This window comes from Lithobates pipiens, unplaced genomic scaffold, assembly GCF_037356315.1.
Source record: "Lithobates pipiens isolate NorthernLeopardFrog02 unplaced genomic scaffold, aLitPip1_a1.2 Scaffold_19, whole genome shotgun sequence".
Lineage (NCBI taxonomy): Eukaryota > Metazoa > Chordata > Amphibia > Anura > Ranidae > Lithobates > Lithobates pipiens.
The window spans coordinates 584,316,987-584,330,762 of NW_027507764.1; the positions used below are offsets into that span (position 1 = coordinate 584,316,987).

General features: G+C 46.9%; 1 protein-coding gene across 1 annotated transcript in view; it reads left to right on the forward strand.

Annotated features, from left to right (window-relative positions):
- Positions 1 to 13,776, forward strand: part of LRRC24 (leucine rich repeat containing 24) — a 215,196-nt gene that overhangs the window by 178,486 nt on the left and 22,934 nt on the right. The window contains exons 2-3 of the mRNA XM_077493507.1: positions 3,515 to 3,695; positions 13,111 to 13,389. Coding sequence (XP_077349633.1) covers positions 3,525 to 3,695; positions 13,111 to 13,389 — 450 coding nt within the window. The 5' untranslated portion in view covers positions 3,515 to 3,524. The remainder of the gene's footprint in view (positions 1 to 3,514; positions 3,696 to 13,110; positions 13,390 to 13,776) is intronic.

The window sequence follows — 13,776 nt, forward strand, 5'->3', positions numbered from 1 at the left end:
AGCATATTCATGTGTTAGAATGGCCCAGTCACAGTCCAGACCTAAATCCCATTGAGAATCTGGGGCAAGACTTGAAAATTGCTGTTCACAGACGCTCTCCATCCAATCTGACAGAGCTTGAGATATTTTGCACAGAAGAAGAATGGGCAGAAATGTCCTCTCTAGATGTGCAAAGCTGGTAGAGACACCCCCAGAAAGACTTGCAGATGGAATTGCGGGGAAAGGGGGTTCTACAAAGTATTGACTCCGGGGGGCGCCATACAAATACCCCTCCCCCACACTTTTTATGTATTTATTAGTAAAAAAAAATTGAAAACCATTTATCATTTTCCTTCCACTTCACATTTATGGGGCCACTTTGTGTTTGTCCATCACATAAAATCCCAATAAAATATATTTATGTTTTTGGATGTAACCTGACAACATGTGGGGAATTTCAAGGGGTATGAATACTTTTTCAAGGCACGTAATGTTGGAGGGACATATTTTCTGTCTATTTGTTGCCTCTCTAATACAATATTCCATGCAGAAGATCCTTTTCTTTTTCTTTTTCTTTTTCTTTTTTTTTTTTAGATGCGCCGGGATTTCTTTCTCACTCTAACAATCTCCTATGGGGGGGGGGGAGGGGAAGGGCTTTGCATCGTAAACCATTTTATTTCATTCTGATTAAAATAAATTGATCCGATTTCCTCTACGATTGTATAAATCATTCTATATTTGCACATGCAAGTCATCGGTGGGGACGATCGGAGGGATTTTGCCGTTTTTTGCGAAAGCAAACGTCTTTCAATTTTCCTCATTGAGCTTCTTATTTGAAGTTTAATTTTTTTTTTTTTTTTTTGGGGGGGGGGGGGGGTTTAGGATAGTTTACTTTCTTTAAATTATTATTAGTATTATTATTTTATTTTATTTTTTATTTTATTTTTTATTTTATTTTTTATTTTATTTTTTATTTTATTTTCCTGCGGTCCCAACATGTTCTTGTGGCATTATCAGAGGTCCGGGTGATGCAGCGGTCCTGTGTTTGCGTGTCGTTCTCCCCTAGGTGGGGACCTGGAAAAAGGGGGAGGGGTTCCCAATTAAAGCACCCCCCCCCCCCAAATTGTAATTTGTTTGAAAACCTCGGCAGTATACAGAAGGGTTACCCCCCCCCCCTCTTCTCACCTTCATATATAAGTGTCCTACCCAGTGACTGCATTTTACTGCCCCCTTCCCCCCCCGCATGGGGTGCCCAACCTGTGCCCCTCCAGCAGGGGGGACTACAAGTCCCATCATGCCCCCTGTTCTTTGCTTGTAAACTGTCAGCCTTTCAATGCTTCATGGGACTTGTAGTTCCGCAACAGCTGGAGGGCCACAGGTTGAGCGTCCGTGGGCTGCAGGTTGAGCGTCCGTGGGCTGCAGGTTGAGCGTCCGTGGGCTGCAGGTTGAGCGTCCGTGGGCCGCAGGCAATGGTTGGCTGATAGCAGACAATGCGGTCTCTATGTAGCTGGGGTTTTGTCTTCGCAGGTGATCAGGAGAGCTGCATTGTTGGTAGCAGAGCGAGACAACACAGATCTGAAAATATAATACACTAATGGAAATATAGAATGATAAGTAAAGCGTGGAAGCCGCAGCAAAATAAATAAATACATTTACCATTATAATTGCAAAAATAACTCAAAATACATCCTCAGTAATGATGATGGAAAACCATCGGCAGTGCCAGGGACAGGCAGCCTGGCAGGAGATGGATGGGGATCACACACACTTCAGTGCATGCCATCCGAGGAACTGACCGCCATTCACCACCACAGACTGGCCGAGTGTCACAATATACGAGATGCCCGGGTCACCCACTACCAGCCTGCCGCCATTCACCATTCTGTATTGAGTGCTTAAACCGCCACCTAGAGCCAGGATTATAGGGGGGGGGGGGGCTGAGCACTGGCAGAGGTGGGCACAGCCTGCAGCATGCCAGGAATATAAGGGGTTAATGGGAGGCCAGGAAAAGCCTTGACCCTTGCACTCTGTAGATTAGACACTCCTGACTCTTGAATTCTGCGAGCTACTGACCCCTGTGCATTCCTGACCCCTCCACTCTGTGCATTACCCACTCCTGACCCCTGCACTCTGTGCATTACCCACTCCTGACCCCTGTACTCTGTGCATTACCCACTCCTGACCCCTGCACTCTGTGCATTATGTATTCCTGACCCCTCCACTCTGTGCCTTAGCAAATCCTGACCCCAGCACTTCATATGTTATCCACTCCTGACTCATGTACTCTTTGTTAAATACTCCTGACACCTGCACTTTGTGCATTACCAATTTTTCACCACTGCACTCTGTGTATTGCCCACTCCTGACCCCTCCACTATGTGCATTACCTTGCACTCTGTACAATGTGCACTCTGTGTATTACCCACTCCTGATCCCTGCATTCTGTGCATTAGCAGCTCCTGATTCCTCCACTCTGAGCATTGCCCACTTCTGATCCTCCAGTCTGTGCATTACCCACTCCTGACCCCTCCACTCTTTGCATTACCCACTCCTGACCACTGCACTTCATATGTTACCCACTCCTGACTCATGTGCTCTTTGTTAAATACTCCTGACACCTGCACTCTGTGCATTGCCCATTCCTGACCCCTCCACTTTGTGCATTACCCACTCCTGACCCCTCCACTCTGCACATTACCCACTCCTGACCCCTGCACTGTGTGCATTATGTATTCCTGACCCTTTCACTCTGTACATTATGCGCTTCTCAACTCTGTGCATTACTCCCAACTCCTGCACTATGTGTGTTATGCATTCCTGCCCTCTGAGCTTAGTTCATGGGTCAAAAGTGGGTAATGCACAGAGTGCAGGTTGGCCATAGATGGCATTCAAGGACCAAAATAATAGGTTCTGCAGCAGACTTGATACCAAGGGCCACACACTCTCAATACCCACAGGTGCTTTTTTTTTTTATCTGATTTTTTAGATAGCGGCGTGTTTGTGTCCCTCGGTTCCCAGGCCGCGGATCTATATTTCTAGGAGATACAGAAGGCTTGTACCCCCTAACCAGACAGCATCCCCTGAAGAAGCCCGATATACGGGCGAAACATGTTGGGAAGTCCATCTTCTTTTGCTGTTTGGATGAAATTGTTATAAACTGTACCAGCCGTTGTTATATATATTTTTTTTATTTTGCTCCTCAAAATAGAAAATAAAATAATTTTTATACATTAAATTTGATATTTTGACAATTTATTTTGCACCTAAAAAGTCCCAATTTCCTTCTCTTTCCATCTATTAAATTCAGGGATGTGGTGCTAAAGCCAATTTGGTCTGTTGGTGATCATAAAAAAAACGTTTTGAATATAAATGATCTTTTCCCGATGGAATTGGCCAGTTAGAAGTCATGATGTATATATACTGTATATGTTCCAAATATGGCGCCCCCTAATACACGTCTGGAATTTCATGACACTCGTTTAGTTTAGTTTTTTTTACATGTCTCTTAGTATATTTCTTTTTCCTCTCTCGGCAGCCGCAGTAAAATGGCCTCATCAGATCACTCGTTCGTCATCATCGCCGCCTTCTTCATACCGTCATTCCTGGCCCTCCGCGCCCAGCCCTGCCCCTCAGAGTGCCGCTGTTACAGCATGGCCGTGGAGTGCGGATCCAAGGGGCTGAAAGCCATTCCAGCCAACATCCACCCGTCTACCCAGGTAGGTCCTTTTCCTCTTTCCACACATTGGTCGTCGTTTTTTGAAAGAACCACATCCCTGGCATCCTTTTAGACGTGTATGCTCAAAGTAGCCGATCAGCAGATTGCACGGCTAAAGTCCGCAGCATTCAGAGGTCAGCAGGGAGGAGCATGCATGTCTAAAGGGATGCCGGAAATGTCATTTTTTTTTTTTTTTTCAAATAAAGTTTAGAAACAGAATTGTTGACGGCACAGAAAACGAATAGCTGTGATAAGTGGGACAGGACAGATCGGGGGAAGGAGGGGATTAATGATGAGTGGAGTTGTTTAGACAGGTAATGAAGGCGGGCTTCAAAGTAGCCCCTGCAGCTACCATCATTTCTGGTCCTCCATACTCAGCCCTACCTCTCAGAGCGCCATAGATGTGGCATGGCCGTGGAGTGCAGGTCTAAGGGGTTGAAGGTCATTCCAGCCAACATCTGCACAGGTAGGTTCTTTTACGTGTGTCCACAAATGTGTCATTATGTGAAGGAACACATCTATGACATCCCTTTAGATGTGCATACTAAAGCAGCTGATTAGCAGATTACACTGCTAAAGCCGGTGTCTTGTAAAATAGTGTCCTCCATCAGATAGTGTCCCCTGCGTACTGTACATGCGCAGTACACAGAAACACAGATTCCGAAAATTGCCGAGGATGAACGGCGCCTGCGCCGTGAGTCCAGGTTCTATCCCCCACTATCCAAGTGGACATAGAGTTAGAATAAAAAAGAGCCGAGCGGAGCGAGGCGAGCGAAGCTCGCCCGCGAGGGGCCCTCTAAAATTCACAACCCTATGTCCGCTTGGATGGTGGGGCTACCACCTCCACTCACGGCGCAGGCGCCGTTCAGCTTCGGAGTTTTTCCGAAGCTTCGTCTGCTCCGTACTGCGCATGCGCAGTACGGAGCGGACACCATTTGATGGGCGGACTCTATTAGGCAGAACACCGGCAGCATGCAGTGGACAGCATGCATGTCTAAAGGGATGCCGAAGGTGTGTTCTTTCAAATGAAGCTTAGAAACAGAGTTATTGAAAAAGTAATAGCTGTGAGAAGCAGGAGAGTACAAATCGGGGAGAGGGGATTGATGATGATTGAAGTTGTTTAGAGCCGGTAACAAGGGCGGGCTTCAAAATAGTGGCTGCAGCTAATAGAGTCCTGCAAGTTTAGAAGAACCCAGGAAGGGGGCGCTGTGATGTTTTACAGGAGCCTGCCGGTTCCTCCCACCAAACTCGGAGCAGAGACCAGGAGACAGACCCAGTGAGTTCCATCTGCAGAGCCATATTTGTTCAGGCATCACAGAGGGTCACATTCTTTTTCCTGGACGAAGATATCGGGCTCATAGGTGACGCAGTCATGTAAATCCTGGTGCTTGTGCAGTTTTCTTGGTAGGCCGAACAGAGAAGGTGTTTGCAGTCTGTACATGAAATACAGTCAACAAAAATATGGAACAGCAAAGATGTAAACATGGCGGTGCCGGCTCTATGCATACAGAATGTATAGAGCTGGGATTGAGGATTAAGATGGGAGGTAAGCGCTATACATTATTAATGCGGGAAAGGTAAATATTTCATGCATGAATAATGTTCTGTCAATGAGTCCCCAAGGGCGGACATATCGCCTGCACAACGTGCCGTAGGAGAAGATCTCTCTGGATATCCATCCAGCAGCTTCGGAAACCCCCAGGAGGTCCTTCCGGAGTCCAACGTCATGACTGATTTATGAACAATGATGATGGAAAGCCGTGATTGTCCGGTTATATTCCCCATATATACACGGGCCAACCAGGTTATGTGAAGAACGTCGTTGGTAAACAAAGCCACGTGATTCTTTTCACCCACTCTGTCACCGTAGGCCCAGGCCAATAGGACGCACTTACAGACCCCAACTCCGCCACATACCCTGTTTCCCCTAAAATAAGACCAAGCGTGATTGTCGGTGTTGGCTGCAATATAAGCCCTACCCCCTCAAATAAGCCCAACCCCGTTTCCCCGAAAATAAGCCCTTCCCTGAAAATAAGACCTACAAGGACTTTAACTAGGGCTTATTTGGGGGTAGGGCTTATATAGCAGCCATCGCCGACAATCACGCTAGGTCTTATTTTAGGGGAAACAGGGTTGTAGAGATCTTAAAATCTGGGTCGGGTTTGTTTAGCTAACATAGCCATTGATCAGTGCCGATATGGTGATCACGTGGCTTTGTTAGGAAACAAAGCCACGCAACTTTCTTCACCATCCTGGCACCTAAAGCTGCGTACGCACGAGCGGATCTTGGATGTTTTTTTCCGACGGAATTCCCGCACAAGCTCGGCTTGCATACACACCGGTCACACAAAAGTTCGCTGAACTTTCGACCGCCAAGAACGCGGTGACGTACAACACTGCGACGAGCCGAGAAAAAAAGAAGTTTGATGCTTCCGGGCATGCGTTGAATGACCAGGCAGAACCTCTGTACAGCCCAGCCAAACTGATACCAAAGCATAATTTAGAACAATTTATCCCAAAACTCAACTACAGTTTTGGGAAAAAAACTAAAATTTACAGACATGGCGCGTACTCATCAGGAGTACCGGCGCTACATATTTGTAAAAATGTTGAAAACTATCATTTTCCTTCCACTTTACAACTAGGTGCCACTTTGTGTTGGCCTATCACATACAATCTCAATAAAAGATATTTATGTTTTTTGGTTGTAACATGACAAAATGTGGAAAATGTCAAGGGGTATGAATACTTTTTCAAGGCACTGTAGTAGAGAAGGTCCAAGGAGTGTAACATAACAACCACATGGCTTTCTGATTAATAAAGGCATTTATTGCCAGCTTAGCACTGACATGGAGATTAGGGATGAGCTTCGAGTTCGAGTCGAACTCATGTTCTACTCGAACATTGCCTGTTGGCCTGTTCAGCGAACAGTGAACAATTTGGGCTGTTCGCAGCAAATTCGAAAAGCCGGAACACCCTATACAAGTCTATGGGAGAAATCTAAAGTGCTCATTTTAAAGGGTAATATGCAGATTACTGTCCTAAAAAGTGTTTGGGGACCCGGGTCCTGCCCCAGGGGACATGGATCAATGCAAAAAAAAGTTTTAAAAACGGCTGTTTTTTCAGGAGCAGTGATTTTAATAATGATTAAAGTGAAACAATAAAAGTGTAATATTCCTTTAAATTTCGTAGCTGGGGGGTATCTATAGTATGCCTGTGAAGGGGCGCATGTTTCCCGTGCTTAGAACTGTCGCTGCACAAAGTGTCATTTGTGCAGGAAAAAAAGTCTTTTAAAATCACTTGCGGCTAAATTGTCGGGTCTCCGTAATACAGAGAACACTCAATGAGTGTTCTCTGTATTAGCCGACAATTCATTCATTCATTGATTAAAAAAAAAAAAAAAAAAAAAAAAAGCGTGGGGGTTCCCCTAAATTCAAATACCAGGCCCTTCAGGTCTGACATGGATATTAAGGGGAACCCCTGTCAAATTTTAAAAAAAAATTGACGTGGGGGTCCCCCCAAATATCCATACCAGACCCTTCAGGTCTGATATGGATATTAAGGGGAACCCCGCATCAAATTTAAAAAAAAAATTGACGTGGGGGTCCCCCTAAATATCCATACCAGACCCTTTATCCGAGCACGCAACCTGGCAGGCCGCAGGAAAAGAGGGGGGGACGAGAGAGCGGCCCCCCCTCCCTCCTGAACCGTACCAGGCCACATACCCTCAACATTGGGAGGATGCTTTGGGGGTCTGTGACCCCTCAAAGCACCTTGTCCCCATGTTGATAAGGACAAGGGCCTCATCCTCACAACCCTGGCCGTTGGTTGTGAGGGTCTGCGGGCGGGGGGCTTATCAGAATCTGGAAGCCCCCTTTAACAAGGGGACCCCCAGATCCTGGCCCCCCCCTGTTTGAAATGGTAAGGGGGTACAAAAGTACCCCTACCATTTCACAAAGAAAGTGTCAAAATGGTTAAATAAGACAAACACACTTTTGAAAAATTCCTTTATTAAAAATAAAAAAAATAAAAAAAAAATTCCAGCGGTGCTAATCCACTCTTGCTATCCAGCGACGGGTCTCCGGGGTCCAGCGATGGATGATCATATCCAGCGACGGGGGAATCTCTCAGTCCAGCGCTGTCCATACATCCGTCTTCTGTCTCCATTGCGGAGACACTGCAGAGAGCCGAGCGCTGACATTTCTTATATTGGGAGGGCGGGGCCACCCGTCACCTGACCCCGCCCCTCTGACGCAGGAGAGGGAAGCCAGGGGTTCCCCAGTGACGTGTGGGTGACCCCGCCCCCTCTGATGTAACGGAAACCTGCGTTACATCAGAGGGGGCGGGGTCACCCACACGTCACTGGGGAACCCCTGGCTTCCCTCTCCTGCGTCAGAGGGGCGGGGTCAGGTGACGGGTGGCCCCGCCCTCCCAATATAAGAAATGTCAGCGCTCGGCTCTCTGCAGTGTCTCCAGAGAGGAGACAGAAGACGGATGTATGGACAGCGCTGGACTGAGAGATCCCCGTCGCTGGATATGATCATCCATCGCTGGACCCCGGAGACCCGTCGCTGGATAGCAAGAGTGAATTAGCACCGCTGGAATTTTTTTTTAATTTTTTTTATTTTTAATAAAGGAATTTTTCAAAAGTGTGTTTGTCTTATTTAACCATTTTGACACTTTCTTTGTGAAATGGTAGGCCCTTACCATTTCAAACAGGGGGGGGGGCCGGGATCTGGGGGTCCCCTTGTTAAAGGGGGCTTCCAGATTCTGATAAGCCCCCCGCCCGCAGACCCTCACAACCAACGGCCAGGGTTGTGAGGATGAGGCCCTTGTCCTTATCAACATGGGGACAAGGTGCTTTGAGGGGTCACAGACCCCCAAAGCATCCTCCCAATGTTGAGGGCATGTGGCCTGGTACGGTTCAGGAGGGAGGGGGGGCCGCTCTCTCGTCCCCCCCTCTTTTCCTGCGGCCTGCCAGGTTGCGTGCTCGGATAAAGGGTCTGGTATGGATATTTAGGGGGACCCCCACGTCAATTTTTTTTTAAAATTTGATGCGGGGTTCCCCTTAATATCCATATCAGACCTGAAGGGTCTGGTATGGATATTTGGGGGGACCCCCACGTCAATTTTTTTTTTTAATTTGACAGGGGTTCCCCTTAATATCCATGTCAGACCTGAAGGGCCTGGTAATTGAATTTAGGGGAACCCCCACGCTTTTTTTTTTTTTTTTTTTTTAATCAATGAATGAATGAATTGTCGGCTAATACAGAGAACACTCATTGAGTGTTCTCTGTATTACGGAGACCCGACAATTTAGCCGCAAGTGATTTTAAAAGACTTTTTTTCCTGCACAAATGACACTTTGTGCAGGGACAGTTCTAAGCACGGGAAACATGCGCCCCTTCACAGGCATACTATAGATACCCCCCAGCTACGAAATTTAAAGGAATATTACACTTTTATTGTTTCACTTTAATCATTATTAAAGTCACTGCTCCTGAAAAAACGGCCATTTTTAAAACTTTTTTTTTGCATTGATCCATGTCCCCTGGGGCAGGACCCGGGTCCCCAAACACTTTTTAGGACAGTAACTTGCATATTACCCTTTAAAATGAGCACTTTAGATTGTGAATGTTCGAGTCCCATAGACTTTAATAGGGTTCTAAAGTTCACACGAAGTTTAGGTCTGTTCGCAGGTTCTGGTGCGAACCGAACAGGGGGGTGTTCGGCTCATCCCTAATGGAGATCACAGGGCTTTGTTTATCAACACAACAGTGTGTTAAAGTTAGCGTTAGTGTTGGTTTTGTTTAGTAACGTAGCCTTAGATCAGTGCTGATATGGAGATCACATGGCTTTGTTAGGAAACAAAGCCGTGCAACTTTTTTCACCATCCTGGCACCTTAGGCCCAGGCCTCTATGACGCACACATAGACATTGACCTGGGCACATGGTAGAGAAGATCTCAGGGGGGGTAACATAACGATCACGTGGCTTTATGATAAAGGCATTTATTGCCAGCTTAGCACTGCCATGGGGATCACATGGCTTTGTTTATCAACAGCAGGGCCATCTTTAAGGCAGGGCAAAAGGGGCAGCTGCCCTGGGCCCTGTCATTGTTGTGGGGCCCAAAGCAGCTGCCTCATACTTGCCAACTATCCCAGTTTACATTCCCTTGAAGTTTTAGTCCTGTGCTGTGTCCCGATATCTCAGTGTGAAGTGCTGGTACTAATGCTGCCCAGCTCTGCCCTATTGTTCTGTACAGATGACTCACCTGCAGACCCTGTGTTTACATGTAAATTACCAGCATTCATATGTAAATAGCAGTGACATGCATATGTAAATAGCTGAGGCCAACTGCATTGATATGTAAATAAAGGCCGTATTCATAGGTATAGCGTGCCCCCCTGCAGTGAGGAGAAGATGTACTGTAACCTATAGCAACCAGTGAGCAGTATTACTGTACAGTAATCTCTAGCAGCCAATCAACAAGCAGAAATGTGCTGTAACCTCCAGCAACTAATCAGTGAGCCCTAAGGAGTGCTGTAACCTCTAGCAACTAGTCAGTAAGCAGTAATAATATGCTGTAACCTCTGGCAACCAATCGCAATCGCTGCCTGATCTGATACAGTAAACTGATTTTAAGTCTAGCTGCTATTTATTGTATGTCTCAGAGAAGGTGGAGAGCGAAATTGCATGGGGGGAGGGAGGGGGGCCCTAAGAAACTTTTTGCCCAGGGTCCAATCAATATTAAAGACGGCCCTGATCAACAGTGTATTAAAGTTAGCGTTAGGGTTGGATTTTGATTAGCAAGAGATCATTGATCAGTGCCGATACGGTGAACACTTGGCTTTAAGAAACAAAGCCATGTGATTTTCTTCACCATCCTGTCTCTATCAGCGTTATGACGAGCCCATAGAACTCAACCCGGGCACATAGTAGAGAAGATCTCAGGAGCGTAATGTAACAACCACATGGCTTTCTGATAAAGGCATTTATTGCCAACTCAGTGCTGACATGGGGATCACAGGGCTTTGTTTTTTTTTAAAGTATATTGAAGTTAGGGTTAGGGTTGGCTTTGTTTAGCAACAGATGCATATCAGTGTTGATACAGTAATCGTTCTTCACCATCCTGTCTCTTTTGGTGAAGGACTTTATGACGGGCCCATTGTCAGGCGACTTAGCCGCCTGACAAGTCGCGCTCCATTCTGTACTATGGAACCGTTCTAATAGGAGCGACTCAAGTCTCTCAGACTTAGAAAAGGGTTCCTGTACTATTTTTGGGGCGACTTCAGGCGACTTGCATTGACTTCTATACAGAAGTCATTTTGCAAGTTGCCGCTGAAGTCGTGTGCAGGTCGCGTCTGTGAGTCGCGCTGCAAGTCGCGTCGCCCCTGTGTGAACGGGCACTTAGAGTTGGCTTGGTTTAGCAAGATAGCCATAGCTCAGTGCTGATATGGTGATCACATGGCTTTGTTGGGAAACAAAGCCATGTGACTTTTTTTCACCATTCTGGCTCTTAGGCCTAGACCTATTGGAAACAAAGCCAGGTCGTTTTTTCACCATACTGTTACCTTAGGCCCAGGCCTCTGACACATCCATAGACCTTGACCCAGACACATTGTAGAGACGATCTCAGGAGTGTAATATAATGACCACATGGCTTTCTGAAAAAATAAAGGCATTTATTGCCAGCTCAGAGCAGACATGGAGATCACAGGGCTTTGTTTATTAACAAAGTTTAAAGTTTATTACACACAACCTGACTTTTCGACGGACTTGGTCCAGCAGACTGGAATCCGTCAGACAATTCGATCGTGTGTGGGCTCCAGTGGCATAACACTTTGTCCGGTTGTGTGTACGTGGCATAACACTTTGTCCGGTTGTGCGTACGTGGCATAACACTTTGTCCGGTTGTGTGTACGTGGCATAACACTTTGTTAATAAACAAAGCCCTGTGATCTCCATGTCTGCTCTGAGCTGGCAATAAATGCCTTTATTTTTTCAGAAAGCCATGTGGTCGTTATGTTACACTCCTGAGATCTCCTCTACAATGTGTCTGGGTCAAGGTCTATGGATGTGCCACAGAGGCCCGGGCCTAAGGTAACAGTATGGTGAAAAATATGACCTGGCTTTGTTTCCAATAGGTCTAGGCCTAAGAGCCAAAATTGTGAAAAAAGTCCCGAAAGTCCGGCGGACCTAGGAATAAAACTTGCTTCAAATCTTTCCGACGGACTTGAGTCCGGTCGAAAATTCCGGTCGCCTGTGTGCTAGTCCGACGGACTAAAACCGACGCTAGGGCAGCTATTGCCTACTGGCTATGAACTTCCTTATTCTACGTCATCACGTTCGAATCCGCAGGACTTTTGGAGTGATCGTGTGTGGCCAAGTCCGTTCGTTTGAAAGTCCGGTGGTCCTCAGCTGCAAAGTCTGTCGGATTGTCCGCCGGACCAAGTCCATCGAAAAGTCCGGTCGCGTGTACGCGGCATAACAGTTACCATTAGGGTTAGCTTCAGGGCTGGGACAAGGGGTGGGCAGGAGGGGCGGCTGCCCTGGGCACTGTGTTATCATATGATGTGGGGGGGGGGGGCACCATGAGGAGTTGGGGGGAAGAGGGGGTCAGGGGGTAAGAATTGTTCCAGGAGGGGAAATTTGGGGAGGTATGCTAGGAACGGTGATTTCGGGGGGGGATGGGTGAAGGGGGATTTATTCTTGGTGGGGGGATTTGGGGGGTTTGTGCTAGAAAAGGTAATATGGTAAGAGGGGGATTTATGCTAGTAGGGATAATTGAGGGGTATTTGCGCTACGAGGGTTTGGAGTGGAGGGTGAGGATTTGTGCTTGGAGGGGAAATTTAAAAGGTGGGGGTTTGTGTTGGGGGCATGTGTGGAGAGAGAGGATTTGAGCTGGAGGGGATGGGGGGGTAAAGATTTGTGCCAGGAGGGGGGATTTCAGAAGGGGGAGGATTTGTACTGGGAGGAAGGGGAAACTTATGCTTAGGGGGAACATGCAGATTAATGCTCAACACATAATCATACATCTTGGGGGGGGGCACAATTTGGCATGTTCGCCCTGGGCTCTACATGACCTTGTCCCGTCACTGGTTAGCTTTGTTTAGCAACATAACCATTGATCAATGCCGGCATTGTAATCACATGGCTTGGGTAGGAAACAAGACCTAGGCCAGTGATGGTGAACCTTGGCACTCCAGATGTTTTAGAACTACATTTCCCTTGATGCTCAACTACACTGCAGAGTGCATGAGCATCATGGGAAATGTAGTTCCAAAACATCAGGGGTGCCAAGGTTCACCATCACTGACCTAGGCCTTTATGATGCACCTATAGACTTTGTCCCAGGCACATAGCAGAGGAGATCTCAGCCAACAGAATGACATGGGTTTTTCTCTTCTCTACAGACTGTGTTCTTACAGGATAATGCCATATCTCAGATCCAGCAGCAGGATTTGTCACCTCTCCTGGGTCTTCAATACCTCTATATCCAGAACAACAGCATCTCCGCCCTGGAGCCCGGCGCCTTCAGGTCCCAGCAGCACTTGGTGGAACTGGCGCTCAATGGAAATCGTATCCATCTCCTCAACAGCAGCGTCTTCAAAGGTCTGGAGCACCTGAGGGTCCTCTACCTGGCAGGGAACCAGATCACCCGCCTTGTGTCCTACACCTTCTCTGACCTGCAGGTAAACCCATAATGGGCTCTCATATTTTATAAGTAAAAACTAAATTGTGAAAATGGAATACTACAAATGTTTCAGCTTTAAGCTCGGCAACCAAGGTAACGTCATCTACTAGTGGCTTGATGTGGATTCATTCAGCAGGTCATTTAGTGGTTTTCTTCAGCACTGATGTCCAATTGGGGAGCGGGTGATCTTCAAATGGTTGTTGGTCTGACCATCTTTGTTGATAAAGTGAATGTGTGTTTTGTGTATGTCCTGTTGTCTCACTGCCTTGCAAAAGGGCCCCAAACAGAGTTTGGTTGGCCATTGTAGCATTTATTGCTTTTAGCCCTTGTACACACGGTCGGACATTCCGATGGACAATGTCCAATAGGACCGTGTTGTCGGATA